Source organism: Globicephala melas, chromosome 14 (genome assembly GCF_963455315.2).
Source record: "Globicephala melas chromosome 14, mGloMel1.2, whole genome shotgun sequence".
NCBI lineage: Eukaryota > Metazoa > Chordata > Mammalia > Artiodactyla > Delphinidae > Globicephala > Globicephala melas.
In genome coordinates, this window is record NC_083327.1 from 88,569,536 (window position 1) to 88,589,391 (window position 19,856).

A 19,856-nucleotide genomic window follows, 5' to 3' on the forward strand; every position below is an offset into this window, starting at 1 on the left:
AACTATAGTGAAATAGCCAAGTCAGTGATATTAGCAAGTGATATTACCTCCAAAAAGATGTGTTTATGGTGGCAGTGCATTTCAGGGTTAGCAGGGATGTTACCAGAACTAGCTGCTGGTCTTCACGCAGTGATCAACAGCAATGTCTCCAAGTTTGCCTTCGCAGCAGTGAAGCCTGCCCAGCACCAAGAGAATTGGGAATTATCACAAGTATAAATCACCTGGGGCTGGAAGGAGCCTTAGCGTGGCTGGTGGCTGGTGGCATCGATTCAGGAACCGCTTGTGTAAACAGAGGCATCGGAAACAATATCCCTCACTTGAAAGCTACCTCAGAGCCTTCCCTCAGGCTGACCCAGGGAGATTCCCGTGGCTGATTCCCTGTCCTTATTTGGGTTTACTTGCCATGTGGACAGTGCTGTGAGATGGGGAGATGGAAAGAGAAGACCTTTCAGTCTCTGGTCTATAAGCAGTGCCACTGGCTGACCAAAGTCAGTTTTGAAGTAGAGCTTCTCTTTGAACTCAGGAAGTCTCTTGGGGTTTTACCCAAATATTTTTCTCCTTGTTTTAACTTTGCAAATTTTAGGGGAGAAATGCTCTTGAGTGATGGTTTGACTTAATTAGGCACATAACCCATTTTTATTATAGAAAGAAATATACATATAAGTAGAAAGATTATGTCACTTAGTCCCACTGTTCAGTTAACCAGTTCACACCTAGTGCATTTCATTCCAGGTATTTTTGGTGTATATACATGTGTATAAATATTTTTACAAAAATAGCATACTATGAATACCATCTACAATGGTACCTTGGCATCTTTGTCTTACTTGATGTGCATATAAGTCTGTATCATTAAGACTGTGTAGCCTCCTGCTGGACAGATACACAACACCTAAAACAGCATCTTTGTGTATCTCTGGTATAATTATTTCCTTAGGATAAAGTCCTAGAAATGGAATTGGAAGGTCTAAGAGATGATGAATATTTTGAGGCTTCACACAGTTGTCTTTAGGCAGTATCTGTTATATCTTGCTTCCAAACAAATTCCTCTGTGTAGCCAGTGCCCAGGCCACAGCTTTCAGCACAGGTGAAGACGGCCAGGACGCCCCAGTCGACACTCCTGCCCAGTCTGTCGGCCTTCAGGCAGTTGAGCAGATGAGGCATGACCTGGGAAAAGGATGGCACAGTCAGAGCGCTCCTTGGCGGTGATGAGCACAGTCTGCTTTCAACAGACCAGACCTTCCTGGGGATCCTGGTCTCTCCATCTCCACACTCCACAGCAAGATTAAAGACATTAATGGTGTTAACATACTTAACAATCTAAAAATACTTTGCAACTCTATGTTTCTTTAAAGTCCCTCTCTATTTGGTGTCTTTCTTTTTCGTTTAAGAAAGAAGTTCCTAAGTATAATAAGATCAGCTGATCTATTTGACCTGGCTGTTAACCTAATTATTTTTTTATTAATAATATGCCACAAAATAGGGATGAGGCTTCTCTTTGGGCAACTCTTATTTTGGGTTATTTACAACCTGAATAGCAGATGCTGTTACTATGACTCTGAAGAAACACTAACCTAGTAGAATACAAAAAGGAAATCTATTGATGTATTTGTATAGACTAGAAATGGGTCTTAGGAGTCAGTGGTCTCATGGGAAAGAGTAAGAGCCAGCACTGCCACTACTGTTATCAAATTGCTTTATACAACCACCGTCAGCTCATCTTGGGTGTCAGTCAGAGCTCTGGCAGTAAGAACCAATTAGTTTTGGATCAGTCCACAAAAATCCTTTTTTTATCCTAAGAAACAAATATCACTTTATAAGGTTAGTGAATCCACAATTCAGGAGCATTTCCGCCCAACCCAAACGGATTTTGATGCTAACAACTTCTTGTGGGGGGGGGGGTTACCTTAATGATTACATTAATTTGTTCTCCTAACAAATCTACAAACCAAGACTAAACAGAGTAAGCGTTCTGAAACACTCTCACAAAGGAGAGAGTCAAATATTGTAAAAAAGGTATATTATTTTAAATTATAAAGGTAACAATAGAGGCACTAAAATAATATTGACCCTAACCACACTGGGAAGTGGGCGATGGTCTAGATGGTGTGAGTGACTACATTTAAATCCTCACTACTGCAGAAGTCAGTCAACAGATGTCTAAAAAACTAGTAAACTGATAAATCTCAGAAAAAGCATGCTATTTAAAGATAGAAATAACTACCAGATAACCAGTAAAAGATAATTCCCTCCTTGTAACAAGCCCTAAGGTGGGGTAGGAAACTACTGATTTTCATTATAGGGAACCTTCCATAACACCATAGGGACCCATACACATATGTTACTTTGGCAAAGTTTTTTAATGCTTAAAATTATAAATCAGGGTAATTACATACTAAAATAGTACTTATTTAAGGTCATACCTGGAATTCAAATATTCTCTTGGCACCACAGGGGCAATCTGGAATATCCTTTTCTTGAGGGATATTTTCACCAGAGATCCAGATGGGGGCAATCCCTCTGCCGTATCTGAGAATCTAAAATCAATAAGGATCAGTTTAAATCACCAACATCTCATGTGATCTGAGGATCATCTAGAGAAGCTTTGTACATACTCTTACGATTGATGAAACGCTCATCTGAAAACCACTTTACTGTCTGTCCCCCTGCGCCCCTCCACTGGGCACAATTAAGACCGTTCTCAGCGTCATCAAAGGCAGCGGTGCCCAACCTTTTTGGCACCAGGGACTGGTTTTGTCTCGTGAAAGACAATTTTTGCACGGACAGGGAGGGGGAAGGGGGTGGTTCTGGCGTGAATGCGAGCGATGGGGAGTGGCAGCTGAAGCTTCACGGTACCGGTCCTTGGCCCAGGGTTTGGGGCCCCTGATCAAAGGGACTGTTTCAGCTTATCTGATTCAGGATATCCAAATTATTTTTCTTAGATGTCAATATGGTTAGAATCTGAATCCTATGACTATTTTGTGAAGAGACTAACAATAATCCTATTTCCCCATCACCAGGTTGTCAATCTAACATGCAGCCCAGGGTCTGTGCTTACCTTCACACAGATATAAGGAAACTTAGTTAACAATTTTTAAAGGAACAAATACCAAGTGAGCCACAGTGTTTAAATAAAACAGAAGTAAATTTTGTTATAACATCTTATGTAACAAATGAGTGACCTTCCTCAATATTTCTTGTTAAAAGCGTATGTGTTGCTAAAAACTACCTTCTCAGTATTTAGGACCTAGACCTACTCTTCCTATAAGCCCCTGGATGTTGATTTGCTCTAGCGACTGGCTTATGGGAATTTAGCTGTCTTCTTTAGTGATTTATGTTTATGGTAAGGGAAGTTAAGGGGAATAAAGTTAATGGAAGAAAAGAGGCAAAGGGAAGCATTTGCTGAATACTTACTGTGAGTCTACAATCTACCTTAATCCTCGAAACCACTCTTTTTTTTTTCCCCACACCGTAGATACAATTACATCAGAAGGTCAATATGTAATTCAAGAAGCCAGAATTCTTCATAACAGCAAAACCCATTATTCTTTTCACAAAACCACAGTGGTCTTTGTGCTAATGTTGCAGGTTGGTTTCTTAGTTCCCCAACCAGGGATCAAACCTGGGCCCCCAGCGATGGAAGTGCAGAGTCCTAACCACTGGACTGCCAGGGAATTCCCTACTCAGGGTTTGTACCCCTAAACCACCACCTGAAAAGAACAGAAGGAGCTGTAAATGAATTCTATTTTACCTGTTCTGGTTCAGAGGATATTTTGGTTTTAAACTTCTGGAAAATTCTATCTTCCCTAGATTCATGTTTTGCCATGGAATCCAGTTCTTCCTCAGGTGTTTCACCTAAAAAATTATCAACATAACTATTATGCAACAGGAATAATCTCCATGTCTGGACAATAAACACATGCTGAGGGAAGCCAGTTTTAAACAACCAACTTAGTGTTAAATCAGACAGTGAAGGCCAGATGTTTCTACAGGCTTTCCTATTTTAATTCATTAATGTTTGTGCTTTAAGACCATCTGACTTTGCAGGTACTCCATGAAGCATTATTACTATGCCGGCTCCTAGTAAGAGCTTCTCTTTAAAACTCCAAATTAAAAGAACAGACCCCAAGTCCCAGTCTGAGGACTGCTGTGCCCAGCACACAAAAGGGCACCCAAAAAATATGAGCCCTGCTTATCACTAGTGTCCTTCACCCATCTGGACTCTTACTTCCAATCTCTTCATGTTTCATCTCTCCTTTCCCTTACACTCATTCAGTCATCACATGCCCTAACCCTACCAGCTCACTCCTTCACACTCACCTCTGGAATCTCAGCTACCTGAAACACCACCATCCCCAACAGGATCGAGTCTTTGTAACTCAGAAGATATTTCTGATACCCTGAATGTGAACTGTAAGCCAGTAAGCTGACATTCTAATCCAAAATTTAATTTAGATTCTGAAATCTACATTTTGGCTCAAGTTTTGGAGTAAGACGTGAGCTCAGACTTCAGTTCTAGAACTTAACAACTTTAGTCAGTTATACGACCAAGCAAGTTATACCCAGAACCTCAAATTCCTCACTGCAAAATGGGGCAGAGTTTCTAACATATTGTTCTGATGTCAAGACTTTAGTAAGATCATGCACAAAAGGCCCGTGGTACAGAGTAAGTGTTGGATCAATTTTGGCTACGGCTCAGTCTCAGCACAGGCACTGCTCCAGAGTATGATAACCTTGAAGTAACTGATGAAATCAAGTATCTGAAACTTGCCAGATAAAAGGGCCCCCTGCTGCCCACCAAACACTGCTAGGCACTCTCATGTCCACCATCTCAATCAGAGAAACAAATCCTGGAGCCAGATAAACTTTCCAAGTTTCCAGCATCCTGTGCAGCCCCACCCAACTGACCACCTGGATACTTCCTCTGACATGTTTACAGGAACCAGAACGTTCCTGTATATGCCAAGGAGGGAAGTACAGAAAGGATATCTTCAAATGAGGCAATATTTGAAAAGTATAGGTTGCAGCCTCCCAAGTGAGTTGCCTTTTCCTATCAGTGCTTCTCTTCTTGGCATCTTGAGCCCTTCCTTTCAAGCATTATATTTAATCACTTAATGAAAGAGTTTTTTTATTCTTTTTTTTTTTTACATTTCTATTGCTTATTACTTTATTGGCCCCATGTCTGAGGGAGCAGAGACAGTGTGGATCAATGGCATGCACTGTCCAGTTTAGATACAGCATGGTTTCATTTCACTGGACACTCAATACAGGGAGTTCTCTCTCACCTGTTATTGGAAATTTTCTATCAGACTCCTTCATCAGTGAATTCTTCCCCAAAGCACACTCTCTAACACTACTACCCACCAACAAACATAGCATCCCTCTCCCTAGGTGCTTTTAAACATCTGGCACTGAATCTTCTCATATGTTAGTTAAAAAGAAAAACGTTTTTTGTCTTAGCAATGATCTAAGACGGGTGTCTCCAAACTGGTTCTCTAATCCCTAGGTCTCCATGGCAGGCCGTCAGTGTCCCCTGAAATGGGTGACAACATGTCCCTTGAGGCTGGAATGTTGGGACACTTGACCCTCTACTTTCTCTCTGCTTCAACTAGATTCACTATTCTTCCCCCCACCTTTTTCCTTTTTTTCCTTATACATATATCCCCTTTTATAGATTTCCTTCCTATTTAGTTCACCACAGAGCACTGAGTGGAGTTCCCTATGCTATACAGTAGGTTCTCATTAGTTATCTATTGTATACATAGTAGTGTATATTTAATGAATGAGTTTTGAAACTGATTCCTTACCCATGCTACCTATAATCTCTGATTCATCATCTTTTCCCACAACTTCAGGCATAATCTCATCTTCTGTTTCTATTACAATTTCAAATTCTGGAAAAAGGAAGCTGTGGTCTGGAACTGTACTGTCCAAATCACCTGAAACAAAGTAAGGTAACTAGCATCATTAGTAATCATTTAGTTTGGAAGGTCAAATAATTTCCTATATCTGAAGTGTATTCCATGTCATAACAGTTTTCCCTAGTAATTAACATATGTAGCTCCAGCATTTTAGATTATGGCTCTTAAATTAAATGACTATACTAAAGCTAGGCTGGGACGTGAGTGGGCAAGACCTCACAGTTCCTTCTTCATAAAGGTGTTTATGTCACTAGTTAACCAAAGCTTTGAAAAGTATTACACCTTTTGTAATGTTAATGTTTATCCTCAAAATGAAAGATTTGGCCTGACAGACACTATGAAACTGAGCTGAGATTTAAAAGTAAAAACAGAATTGACTGACCTTCTTGTGTACAAGCCTGCTTATGTCCCAATCTCCAGTCCAGAGTCTGATGCTCCTTGCTGCAGTAATGTGCCTTGTGACATCGGGAGCATGTTTTGGGGCCTAAACAGCCACAAACTCTGCAGAGATGAGCACCGGACTCGAGCTGGAGGCACACGGATTCTCCTGTCTCCAGCGGGGGATCCTCAGAAGGTGGCTCATAGGCATAGAAGTCATTTCTCCTAGGCAACTGATTTCTAAAAACTAAGGAGAGAGAAGGAGAAACGTTACACATGTTTTAAATAAAACAACATAGCAATTCAAATATTTGAGCCTTCACTCCACACAGGACTGAAAAGACAGTCATTTTTTAAAAAGAAAAATAGAAAGTTTTTGCTTTCAAAAAGCTTATTTGCTGGAAAGGAAGAAAAAATAAGAGTGAAAACGAGAAACTTTTTAAAGTCCATACAACTAAGTAGGCTCTTTGAGCTTGTTCAAATTAGTAACAAAAGTAACATTAAGTCAGACCACATACATATGAGCAACGTGTTGGAACCCAGGTTTCCGAAAAATTACAGGTTCTATTATCTGAACACCTACTACCGACTGATTAACAAAAAGCTGGGGTCGAAGAAGGCGCGAGCCCTTGGAACTCACCCCCACCCCCGGAAACGCTCGCGGGGTACAGGGGAGAGGCCCGCGGCGGGGTCGCAGAGGAGGCTGCACGGTCCCTGGGCCCTGACCGCGAGCAAGGCAGCGCACGCGCGACCGGGGCCGCAGGCCTCTTACCGCGCACGCGCTACCCGGGCCCCGGGCCGCTCACCGCGTAGGCCGGCGCAGCACGGTGGCGTTCGGCAGCAGAAAAGGAAGAGACTGCGGTGGAAGGCGTCGGCGCGGCCCGGAAGCGGTGCGTACAGCTGCAGCAGGAAGGCCAGTGGGCGGCCGCACAGCGCGCAGGCCAGCCCCGCGGGCCCCGGCAGCCCGGCTGCGCCGAGCCACGCCGGCCGGCCGCCCACCTTACTGGGGAACTGCTCGCTGCGCAGCCGCCACGCCGGCGCCGCCTCCACAAAACCCAGCTCAGCCAGCCCGACGCTCCCGGATGCCATAGGCGCAGGAATTAGGCCCCTCGACCTGCCGCCCCGCCGCCGACAGCGGAAGTCGCCGCGGAAGCGCGGAGGACGGCCGGCCAGAAGCAATTGGACGGCAGTGGAGAGGGGGCGGGGCCATGGGGAGCCCTGGCGTGGGCCGGCTTCGTTGTCCCTGACTTACGATTGGTTGCTGGGGCAGGGGCGCGAAGCCGCTTGAGTCCCCGGGGGTCACGTGGAGGTCTTGGAGGGCGTTTAGGTGAGCTAAGTGCAGCGGAGCGCGGGCTCTCTGACTTCCTCACGGCCTGGGCACGGCCTGCAGACGCTGTTGAACGCTCTGGGTCTGGGAGCACATACCTGCTCACCTAGGGGCGGATGACCGCAGTCGCCTCCTGAGCCCTGGAGGCGGGGCTGTAGGGTGGCGGGGAGAGGCAGGGTGGAGATGCTGAAAGATTCAGAAATGTCATTGGCCCAGTTGGTCCAGGAAAGGGACGGAGGGTGGCGTGAAGGGTGCAGTTAGGGAGAGGGTTTAGGATGGTGGGGAAGGGATAAGCTTAGGGGTTAGGGCCTAGAGTTAAGGGTTAGGAGTTAGGTTTGGGTTTAGGGATTGAGCCAAGGGCTAAGAGTTGGGGGTTAGTGTTGTAAAAATTAATAAGCAGAAACCTCAATTAAATAGGACGGGGAGACCAGAACGGAGAGCTCTCATGCGTTACCGCAATTGCGGAGCCCCACAGTGAGAAGAAAGACTCTCATTTCCTGGCCTCAGGAAAGGACTGAGCCAGGACTCAAGGACTCAGCCAATAAAAAGTTGTGTACTGTTTGCTATAGCCCGTCCAGGGTCCTCTTCCTTTCTGCAGAGGTGTTTCCTTCCCTTGACTCATGGGGATGCTCATGTGCCTTGCTGTGGTTGCAGACCTCCAAGTTGTGATTTTCTCCCGATCCTGAGAATAAACCCATATTTGCTGGAGAATATCTGGCTGGCTGTCTGTTTCAGGTCAACACCAGGAAAACTAACTCAGGAAATGACCTAATCTCCCTTACATACCATCTTCAGTTAGAAACAAAAGGTGTTGGGAGAGGGGGGAAGCCAGTTAAAGGAGGTCATCAGGCAGTGCATAGTAAACAAGGGTATGTTTGTTATGTAGATTTAAGTCCAGGCCTTCTCCATAGGTAAAAGTTTCTTGAGCTTCAGTTACCCTATTCCTGGTACAGAGAGGGAGACACCCTTTCAAATGGAGATTTACCTCATAAATTCCCCTCACAGAGGGAAACACTACTTGGTTTCCTGAGCTCTTGTGTGCTTTTTTTAACCCTAACTGTAACCCTAACCCTACCCTAACCCTAACCCTAACCCTAACCCCACGGTGCTCAGGGTCTAGGACAGGTAGAGGGAGAATTTAAAAGGTAGAAGGCAGAGCGTTATGTTGGGGTGGGTTCAACATCCACCCCAGTAAATCAGAAGCAGGAGGTTAACATATCCTGGGGGGAGAGAGACCCTGTGGACAGAGGTCCTGGGGGTGCACTGATCATAACCCCCTGAGGTCTTATGTGCCTGTCTGACAGGAGGTCCTATATGTGGGCCACCTGTGCGTGAGGGGGTCGAAGTTGGGTTTGGACACAGAGTTGATGAAATGTGCTGGTACCTCCCTTTGTGGAAATGTTTTCGAATCACAGGGAAGCTGAGAGTCTTCTGGATGTTCTCTTTGTCAAGAAAAATAAATAAGATATAGGAACTTGATGGACACATCCCTAGTGACTGATGATATCCCATCTGCAAATAGACAATGTAACTTTCTCATTTGTTGGCTGCACTGAGAATATGAGAATTCAGAGACAGAAAAAACTTGAAATGTCCCTTGGGGCAGCTGAACGTCGTGGAGAGGTAATTCTCAATCCCAACCGAAACCACCTTCCCTGCCACCCGCTGCACCGGCTCCTGGGACTAGTCTCTGAGCTCCCCTACAGCCCAGCCCCTCCTGTCTCCCTGCAGAGAGGTTTGTGTCTGGGCTCACACTGACTTCCTCTCACTGTCTCTTGCACAGTAATACACGGCTGTGTCCTCGGTGGTCACAGAACTCAGCTGCAGGGAGAACTGGTTCTTGGACGTGTCAGCAGTGATGGAGATTCGGCCTTGGAAAGCAGGTTGTAGCTTGTACTCCCTGTCCAGTACCCCATCCACTCCAACCCTTCCCCAGGGCGTGGGCAGATCCAATTCCAGTAGTAACTGCTGGTTACAGAGCCCCCGGAGACGACACAGGTGAGGGACAGGGTCTGTGAGGGCTTCACCAGTCCTGGGCCAGACTCTGCAGTGTCAGATCAGACAAGACACCTGAGAACAAGGAGAATCAGTCCCTCTTAGCCACCTGAAGCCACAATCATCCCCATAGACCGGCCCTGAACCTGAGACACTTACCTTGGGGATCCGTCACCAGGCAGAGGAAAAGACCCCACAGCTGCATCTCCTAGACCAGAGCTCTGCCTCCCCCAGAGACCACAGCCGTGCCTGAGGAGAGAGCTTTGAGCTCCCGCTACGCAAGGGTTAGGGTTAGGGTTAGGGTATGGGTACAGGAAAGGGTACGGGTTAGGGTACGGGTTAGGGTATGGGTTAATGTTAGTGTACGGGTTAGGATTACGGTACGGTTTAGGGTAAGGCTTAGGGTAAGGGTTAGGGTTACGGTTAGGGTTAGGGTTAGGGAACGGGTACGGTTCATGGTACAGGTTAGGGTACAACAATGGGTTAGGGTTAGAGTACATGTTAGGGTATGGGTTAGTGTTAGTGTACGGGTTAGAATTCGGGTACGGCTTAGGGGAAGGCTTAGGGTAAGGGTTAGGGTTAGGGTTAGGGTTAGGGTTAGGCTTAGGGTTAGGCTTAGGGAATGGGTACGGTTTAGGATACAGGTTAGGGTACGAAAACAGGTTAGGATTAGGGTACGTGTTAGTGTTAGTGTATGGGTTAGGACTAGGGTACGGTTTAGGGTGAGGCTTAGGGTAAGTGTTAGGGTTAGTGTTAGGGCTAGGGTTAGGATTAGGGTTAGGGAATGGATACGGTTTATGGTACAGGTTAGGGCAAGACAGCACGTTAGGGTTAGGGAACCTGTTAGGGTTAGGGTTAGGGTTAGGGTTAGGGTAAAGCATAGAGTAAGGGTTAGGGTTAGGGTTAAAGAACGGGTATGGTTTCGGGAACAGGTGAGAGTACGACAATGGCTTAGGGTTAGGGAATGTGTTAGGGTAAGGGTTAGTGTTAGTGTACGGTTTAGGATTAGGGTATGGTTTAGGGTACAGGTTAGGGTAAGACAACGGGTTAGGTTTAGGGTTATGTGTTAGGGTACGGGTCAGTGTTAGTGTACGTGTTAGGATTAGGGTATGGGTTAGTGTAAGTCTTAGGGTAAGGGTTAGAGTTAGGATTAGGGGTAGGGTTAGGGTTAGGGAACCGGTACGGTTTAGGGTACACGTTAGTGTATGACAACGGGTTAGGGTTAGGGTATGTGTTAGGGTATGGGTTAGTGTTAGTGTACGGGTTACGATTAGGGTACGGGTTAGGGTAAGGCTTAGGGTAAGGGTTAGGGTTAGGGAACGGGAATGGTTTAGGAGACAGGTTAGGGTGTGAAAATGGTTTAGGGTTAGGGTACGAGTTAGTGTTCGGGTTAGGATTAGGGTACGCGGTAGGGTAAGGTTTAGGGTAAGCATTAGGGTAAGGGTTAGGATTAGGGTTAGTGTCAGGGAACGGGTATGATTTAGGGTATAGGTTGCAGTAGACAACTGGTTAGGGTTAGGCTATGTGTTAGGGTACGGGTTAGTGTTAGTGTATGGGTTAGGTTAAGGCTTTGGGTAAGTGTTAGGGTTAGGGTTAGGGTTAGGGATCGGGTACGGTATAGGTTACAGGTTAGGGTATGACAACGTGTTCTGTTTAGGGCACATGTTCGGGTACGGATTACTGTTAGTGTATGGGTTAGGAATAGGGTACGGGTTAGCGTAAGGCTTAGGGTAAGTGTTAGGGTTAGGGTTTTTGTTAGGGTTAGGGTTAGGGAACGGGTACGGTTTAGGATACAGGGTAGGGTACGAAAACTGGTTAGGGTTAGGGTTCGTGTTAGGGTTAGGGTTAGTGTTCGGGTTAGAATTAGGAAACGGGTTAGTGTAAGGCTTAGGATAAGGGTTAGGGTAAGGGTTAGGGTTAGGGTTAGGTTTAGGGAATGGGTACGGTTTAGGATACAGGTTAGTGAACCACAACGGGTTATGGTTAGGGCACGTGTTAGGGTATGGGTTACTGTTAGCGTACGGGTTAGGATTAGGGGACGGGTTATGTTAAGGCATATGGTAAGGGATAGGGTTAGGGTTAGGGTTAGGGTTAGTGTTTGGGAACGGGTCCAGTTTAGGGTACAGGTTAGGGTACAACAACGGGTTAGGTTTAGTGTGCGTGTTAGGGTACAGGTTAGTTTTAGTGTAGGGGTTAAGATTAGGGTATGGCTTAGGGTTAGGCGTAGGGTAAGGGTTATGGTTATGGTTAGGGTTAGGATTTGGGTTCGCGTTAGGGAATGGGTTAGGATTCCGGTACGGTTTAGGGTAAGGCTTATGGTAAGTGTTAGGGTTAGTGTTAGGATTAGGGAATGGGTCAAGTTTAGGGTACAGGTTAGAGTATGACAATGAGTTAGAGTTAGGGTACGTGTTAGGGTACGGGTTAGTGTTAGTGTACGGGTTAGGATTAAGGTACGGGTTAGGGTAAGGCTTATGGTTATGGTTGTTGTTAGGGTTAGGGTTACAGAACGGCTATAGATTAGGGTACAGGTTAGGGTACGACAATGGGTTAGGATTAGGGTACGGTTTAGTGTAAGGCTTAGGGTAAGGGTTAGGGTTAGGTTTAGGTTTAGGGTTTGGGTTACGGAACGGGTACGGTTTAGGGTACAGCTTAGGGTTCGACAAAAGTTTAGTGTTAGGGTACGTGTTACAGTATGGGTTAGTGTTAGTGTACGGGTAACGATTATGGAACGGGTTAGGGTAAGGCCTAGGGTAAGGGTTAGGGTTAGGGTTAGGGTTAGGGAACGGGGACGCTTTAGGGTACTGGTAAGGGTACGACAATGGGTTAGGCTTAGGGTACGTGTTAGGGTAAGGGTTAGTGTTAGTGTACAGGTTAGGATTAGCGTACGTGTTGGGGCAAGGCTTCGGGTAAGGGTTACGATTAGGGTTAGGGTTACGGTTAGTGAACGGGTAAAGCTTAGGTTACAGGTTAGGGTATGACAACGGGTTAGGGTTAGGGTACGTGTTAGGGTAAGGGTAAGTGTTAGTGTACATGTTAGGATTAGGGTACGGGTTAGAGTAAGGCGTATGGTAAGGGTTAGGATTAGGGTTAGGGAACGGGGACGGTGTAGGGTGTAGGTTAGTGTATGACAACGCTCTAGGGTTAGCGTACGTGTTAGGGTACGGGTTAGTGTTAGGGTACGGGTTAGGATTAGGGTACAGGTTAGGTTAAGGCTTCGGGTAAGGGTTGCTGTTACAGTTAGGGTTAGGGAACGGGTACGGTTTAGGGTACAGGTTAGGGTACTTCAACACTCGGGTTAGTGTACGTATTATGGTATGGGTTATTGTTAGTGTACGGTTTAGGATTAAGGTACGGGTTAGGGTAAGGATTTGGGTAAGGTTTACGGTTACAGTTTGTGTTAGGGTTAGAGTTAGGGAACGGGTACGGTTTAGGGTACAAGTTAGTGTACGACAACACTGTAGCATTACTGTACGTGTTAGGGTATGGGTTAGTGTTAGTGTATGAGTTAGGATTAAGGTACGGTTTAGGGTAAGGCTTCGGGTAAGGGATTTGGATACAGTTAAGATTAGGGTTAGGGTTAGGTTTAGGGAACCTGTACGGTTAGGGTATAGGTTAGTGTATGACAACGCTCTAGGGTTAGCATATGTGTTAGGTGACAGGTTAGTGTTAGTGTACAGGTTAGGATTAATGTACGGGTTAGTGTAAGGCTTCGGGTAAGGTTACGGTTACGGTTAAGGTTAGGGTTAGTGTTAGGGAACGGGTATGGTTAAGGATACAGGTTAGTGTACGACAACACTCTAGGGTTAGTGTACGTGTTAGGGTACAAGTTAGTGTTAGTGTACGGATTAGGATTAAGGTACGGGTTAGGGTAAGGCTTCTGGTAAGGGTTCTGGTTACTGTTAGATTTAGGGTGAGGGTAAGGTAATGGGTATGATTTAGGGTACAGGTTAGGGTATGACCACGCTCTAGGGTTAGGGTACGTGTTATGGTACGGGTTAGTGTTAGTGTACAGGTTAGGATTAAGGTACGGGTTAGGGTAAGGCTGCGGGTAAGGGTTACAGTTACGGTTATGGTTAGGGTTACGGTTAGGGAACCTGTACGGTTTCGGGTACAGGTTAGGGTATGACAACGCTCTAGGGTTAGCATATGTGTTCGGTGATGGGTTAGTGTATGGGTTAGGATTAATTTAGGGGTAGGGTAAGGCTTCGGGTAAGGATTATGCTTACGGTTAGGGTTAGGGAACAGGTATGGTTTAGGGTACAGGTTAGTGTACGACAACACTCTAGAGTTAGCGTATGTGTTAGGGTACGAGTTAGTGTTAGTGTACGGGTTAGGATTAAGGTACGGGTTAAGATAAGGCTCTTGGTAAGGGTTACAGTTAGGGTTAGGATTAGGGTTAGGGAACGGGTATGATTTAGGGTACAGGTTAGGTTACGTCAATGCTCTAGGGTTCGGGTACATGTTAGGGTATGGGTTATTGACAGCGTACGGGTTAGGATTAAGGTACGGGTTAGGGTTAGGCTGCGGGTAAGTGTTACGGTAACAGTTAGAGTTAGGGTTAGGGTTAGGGAACGGGTACGGTTTAGGGTATAGGTGAGTGTATGACAATGCTCTAGGGTTAGCGTACGTTTTAGGGTATGGTTTAGTGTTAGTGTACGGGTTAGGATTAAGGTATGGGTTAAGGTAAGGCTTCAGGTAAGGGATATGGTTATGGTTAAAATTAGGGTTAGGTTTAGGGAACGGGTACATTTTAGGATATAGGTTAGGATACGACAATGCTCTAGGGTTACCGTATGTTTTAGGGTATGGGTTAGCATTAGTGTACATTTTAGGATTAAGGTACTGGTTAGGGTAAGTCTTCAGGTAAAGGTTACGGTTATGGTTAGGGTTAGGGAACGGGTATGATTTAGGGTACAGGTTAGTTTACGACAACGCTCTAGGGTTAGCGTACGTGTTAGGGTACGAGTTAGTGTCAGGGTATGGTTTAGGATTCAGTTACAGATTAGGGTAAGGCTTCGGGTAAGGGTTACAGTTACGGTTAAGGTTAGGGTTAGTGTTAGGGAATGGGTACAGTTTAGGGTACAGGTTAGGGTAGGACAATGCTCTAGGGTTAGCGTACATGTTAGGGTATGGTTTAGTGTTAGCGTACGGGGTAGGATTAAGGTACGTGTTTGGGTAAGGCTGTGGATAAGAGTTACGGTTACGGTTATGGTTCGGGTTAGGGTTAGGGAACGGGTACGATTTATGGTACAGTTGAGTGTACGATAACGCTCTAGTGTTAGTGTACGTGTTACGGTATGGGTTAGTGTTAGTGTACCGGTTAGGATCAAGGTTCGGTTTAGGGTCAGGCTCCGGGTAAGGTTTACAGTTATGGTTAGGTTTAGGGTTAAGGTGTGGGAACAGGGACGTTTTAAGGTACAGGTTAGTGTATGACAATGCTCTAGGGTTAGCATACGTGTCAGAGTACGGGTTAGTGTTAGTGTATGGGTTAGGATTAATGTACGGGTTAGGGTAAGTCTTTGGGTAAGGGTTAGGGTTAGGGTTAGAGTTAGGGATAGGGAATGGGTACGGTTTAGGGTACAGGTTACGGTACTTCAACGCTCTAGGGTTAGCGTACATGTTAAGGTATGGGTCAGTATTAGTGTATGGATTAGGATTAAGGAACGGGTCATGGCAAGGCTTCTGGTAAGGGTTACGGCTAGGTTTAGTGTTAGTGTTAGGGTTAGGGAAAGGGTACGGTTTAGGGTACAGGTCAGTGCACGACAATGCTCTAGGGTTAGCATACCTGTTAGGGTAAGGGGTAGAGTTAGTGTACAGTTTAGGATTAAGTTATGGGTTAAGTTAAGCCTTCCAGTAAGGATTACGGTTATGGTTAGGCTTAGGGTTAGTGTTAGGGTACTGGTACGTTTTAGGGTACAGGTTAGTGTACAACACTGCTCTATGGTTAGCATACGTGTAAGTATTAGAGTATGGGTTAGGATTAAGGTACAGTTTAGGGTAAAGCTTCGGGTAAGGGTTACAATTAAGGTTAGGTTTAGGGTTAGGGTTAGGTAACGGGTACGGTTTAGGGTACAGGTTAGGGTATGACAACGCTCTAAGGTTAGCGTACATGTTAGGGTATGGGTAAGTGTTAGTGTACGGGTAAGGATTAAGGTACGGATGAGGGTAAGGCTTCGGGTAAGAGTTACGGTTACGGTTAGGGTTAGGGTTAGGGAACAGGTACGGTTTATGTTACAGTTTAGGGTACGACAACACTCTAGGGTTAGCGTACGTGTTAGGGTAATGGTTACTGTTAGTGTACGGGTTAGGATTAAGGTACGTGTTTGGGTAAGGCTTCGTGTAAGGGTTATGGTTACGGTTAGGGTTAGGGTTAGGGTTAGGTTAGGGGTACGGTTTAGGGTAAATGTTAGGGTACGACCAAGCTCTAGGGTTAGCGTACGTGTTAGGGTATGGGTTAGCATTAGTGTAAGTGTTAGCATCATGGTACGGGTTAGGGTAAGGCTTCAGATAAGGGTTACAGTTACGGTTAAGGTTAGGGTCGGGGTTAGGGAACGGGTATGGTTTAGTGTACAGGTCAGGGTACGACAACGGTTTAGGGTTAGTGTACGTGTTAGGGTATGGGTTAGTGTTAGTGTACAGGTTAGGATTAGGGTACATGTTAGGGTAAGGCTTCGAGTAAGTATTAGGGTTAGGGTTAGGGTTAGGGAACAGGGATGGTTTAGGGTACAGGTTAGGGTATGACAATGGTTTAGGGTTAGCATACCTGTTAGCATATGGGTTAGTGTTAGTGTATGTGTTAGGATTAGCGTACGGGTTAGGGTAAGGTTTCGGGTAAGGGTTAGGGTTAGGGTTAGGGATAGGGAACGGGGATGGTTTAAGATACAGGTTAGGGTACGACAATGGTTTAGGGTTAGCGTACGTGTTAGGGTATGAGTTAGTGTTAGTTTACGGGTTAGGATTAGGGTACGGGTTGGGGTAAGGCTTCGGGTTAAGGGTTAGGTTTAGCATTAGGTTTAGGGTTAGGGAACAGGGACGGTTTAGGGTACAGGTTAGGAAATGACAACGGTTTAGGGTTAGCGTACGTGTTAGGGTATGGGTTAGTGTTAGTGTATGGGTTAGGATTAGGGGACGGGTTAGGGTAAGGCTGTGGGTAAGGGTTAGGGTTAAGGTTAGGGTTAGGGAACAGGGACGGTTTAGAGTACAGTTTAGTGTATGACAACAGTTTGGGGTTAGTGTACGTGTTAGGGTACGGGTAAGTGTTAGTGTACGGGTGAGGATTAGGGTATGCGTTAGGGTAAGGCTTTGGGTAAGGGTCAGTTTTAGGGTTAGGGTTAGGGTCAGGGAACAGGGATGGTTTAGGGTACAGGATAGGGTATGACAACGGTTTAGAGTTAGCGTACGTGTTAGGGTATAGGTTAGTGTTAATGTACGGGTTAGGATTAGGGTACGCGTTAGGGTAACGCTTCGGATAAAGTTTAAGTTTAGGGTTAGGATTAGGGTTAGGGTTAGGGAATGGGTACGGTTTAGGGTACAGGTTAGGGTACGACAACAGTTTAGGGTTAGCGTACGTGTTAGGGTACAGGTTAGTGTTAGTGTACGCATTAGGATTAGGGTACGGGTTAGGGTAAGGCTTCGGGTAAGGGTTAGGTTTAGGGTTAGGGATAGGGTTAGGGAACCGGGACGGTTTAGGGTACAGGTTAGGGTACGACAGTGGTTTAGGGTTAGCGTACGTGTTAGGTTACCAGTTAGTGTTAGTATATGGGTTAGGATTAGGGTACGGGTTAGGGTAAGGCTTCGGGTAAGGGTTAGATTTAGGTTTAGGGTTAGGGTTAGGGAACGGGTACGGTTTAGGGTACAGGTTAGTGTATGACAACAGTTTAGGGTTAGCGTATGTGTTAGGGTATGGGTTAGTGTTAGGGTTAGGGTTAGGGTACGGGTTAGGGTAAGGCTTCGGGTAAGGGTTAGATTTAGGTTTAGGGTTAGGGTTAGGAAACAGGTACGGTTTAGGATACAGGTTAGTGTATGACAACAGTTTAGGGTTAGCGTATGTGTTAGGGTATGTGTTAGTGTTAGGGTTAGGGTTAGGGTTAGGGTACGGGTTAGGGTAAGGCTTCGGGTAAGTGTTAGGGTTAGGGAACAGGTACTGTTTATGGTACAGGTTTGGGTACGACAATGGTTTAGGGTTAGTGTACGTGTTAGGGTATGCGTTAGTGTTAGTGTATGGTTTAGGATTAGGTTTAGGGTTAGGGTTAGGTTTAAGGTTAGGTTTAGGGTTAGCGTTAGGGAATGGGGACGGTTCAGGCTCCATTTTAGGGTACGACAACGGGTTAGTGTTAGGGTACATGTTATGTTATGCGTTATTGTTAGTGTATGGGTTAGGGTTAGGGTACCGTGTAGTGTAAGGGTTAGATTAAGTGTTCGGTTTAGGATTAAGGTTAGGGTTAGGGTTAGGGTTAGGGAACGGGTGAATTGCAGTGCCCCTGTGCTCCATATAAAGTGATGGAAATATCCAATGGAAGTGTTAGAAACATCTTATTTTACCCGAGCCTCATACACTGCTATATGTTAATTACAGTTTTGCTCACACATGTGTTAATTGAAGTTACAATGTTGTCAATTTCTGTTACTGATCTACCAGAGTGGGCCCCAACAAGGCTCTCCTTGCCCAGTGTCTTTGGAGCCAACAGATTGAGACTGAGTTTGGTTCAGAAGCAAGTGAAACTCTGTATTTTCTTCAGAGAATGGAGAGATGAGAACGTGCACTGCCACACGGGCTGTGGGCTGAGCTGCTGTGTAGGGATCCCAGCAGCATCAGCGGGAGGGAGGAGCGGAGCTCTTGAGGGGTGGGTTGGCTGCAGCTCAGGCTCTATGTCGCGGAGTCTGCATGGGGCCCAAGGAGCTGAAGTGTCGACCCAGCCATTCTGCATTAGGAAATCGGGTCTGAAGTGCCGGGTGTGGGACCTCTGCTTGCGGGACCCTAGGAGCATGTGAAATTAGACAAAGCACAGAGGAAAAAAGATTAGACTTTATTTTATTGCCCAGATTCTACTTTTATCTCCCAGGAATTTTTCATGGGCTTTGCCGGTGATGAACCACTCCTCTGCCTTTTGTCCCATTCCTCATTCTTGGGGCGCTGTGGGTGCAGACCCCTCTTCTGTAACTGCTTCGTGCTGAGTTGGGAGTCCTCATACTCGTGGGGAGGGGCAGAACTTCTCCCCAGCAGCCTCTAGGTGAGGTTGATTTTCCCCAGGCCTCCTGCCTCACTGCTCGTCCGCCTGAGCGCCAGCATTGGAAGTGATATAGATTCTAATGACTTTTAAGGGTCCAGGAGAGAGATGCGCAGAGATGCTGGGGTGGCCGGTTTTATTCCGCCCCACATTTGTTTGGCCACCTTAGGCTGACGGTTTCTGCCAGCCTAGATGTTCTGACCAGTAGTCTGTGCTTTCTTCAATTAGGCCCCTAAATTAACGTACAAACAGCACCAGATGTCAGAGCCCTGCCCGCTCAACTCCCAGACAGTCCAGGCCCGGTGGTGATCCAGGACCATGACGGCCACTGAGTCAACGGCCTTTTCAAGTAGCCAGGAGTCCAGCCGCTCTCATTGGGCACCGTCACTGCGGTGTCTGTAGGCTTTTCTATGGTGACAGCATGATATACGGTTCCCCTGACAAGCTTATTAGCTCCTCTCTGGGTGCCGTAAGTCCTGCAAGCAGTAGTCTGCTCTTTTGGGGACACACTCTTGTTGTTTTCTGAGAGAAGCTCCAGGTCAAGTGATGGTCACACGAGTCGTCATGGGGGCCCGTTTTCCCCGGTTGTCTCTCTGGAGGTTGGAGTTGGAGGGCCTCCTCACTCGAGGTCAGTGTGCCCACATAGCGACCCCTGCAACTTCAGGGCATGGTGGGTAGTTAGGATAACCACGTGGGGTCCTTTTCCCTTAGGAGGGAGCTGGATTTGCGGGCTGCTGATTTCCAGGTTCTTAGATACCCCCAGTACCCTGGCCGGATGGGGTGGTGGGCCAAGCCATTGGTGACTGTAGTTTATCCTACCTGGAGGGCATTCTTGCAGTGTTCCATTTCAAGTGGTCCCAGTTTTTGCACTAATACTCCAAGGGCGATTCACATTCTATGGGGATGTAAAGTTCAAAGGGTTTAGCTAAATTAGGGAGTTCCAGGGCAAGGGTCTGAATTGACTGCTCTTTGCATTCTTGAAAGGCTGCTTCTGGATTCTATTCGAAA

General features: G+C 46.2%; 1 protein-coding gene across 2 annotated transcripts; it reads right to left on the reverse strand.

Annotated features, from left to right (window-relative positions):
* Positions 1-241: 241 nt before the first annotated feature.
* On the reverse strand, positions 242-7,476 carry PDCD2 (programmed cell death 2). Of its 2 annotated transcripts, XM_030852877.3 has the most exons (6): positions 7,106-7,445; positions 6,304-6,546; positions 5,808-5,939; positions 3,752-3,855; positions 2,424-2,537; positions 248-1,167 (listed from the first exon to the last, which is right to left on the reverse strand). In XM_030852877.3, the coding sequence occupies exons 1-6, from the start codon at positions 7,386-7,388 to the stop codon at positions 1,009-1,011; spliced, it is 1,035 nt and encodes a 344-aa protein (XP_030708737.1). In that variant the 5' UTR covers positions 7,389-7,445; the 3' UTR covers positions 248-1,008. The 2 variants fall into 2 exon arrangements, with proteins under 2 accessions (XP_069899625.1, XP_030708737.1); XM_070043524.1 differs by lacking the exon at positions 5,808-5,939 and having other exon boundaries at positions 242-1,167; positions 7,106-7,476.
* Between the last annotated feature and the right edge of the window lie 12,380 nt (positions 7,477-19,856).

Bases quoted from the DNA above. Each gene is read 5' to 3' on its own strand.
- PDCD2 (XM_030852877.3), bottom strand. From the start codon at position 7,388: ATGGCATCCGGGAGCGTCGGGCTGGCTGAGCTGGGTTTTGTGGAGGCG. The intron at 5,940-6,303 runs GTCAGTCAATTC...ACTTTGTTTCAG, and splicing joins GCAGGCTTGTACACAAGAAG to GTGATTTGGACAGTACAGTT. The intron at 2,538-3,751 runs GTAAAATAGAAT...TATTGATTTTAG, and splicing joins TATCCTCTGAACCAGAACAG to ATTCTCAGATACGGCAGAGG.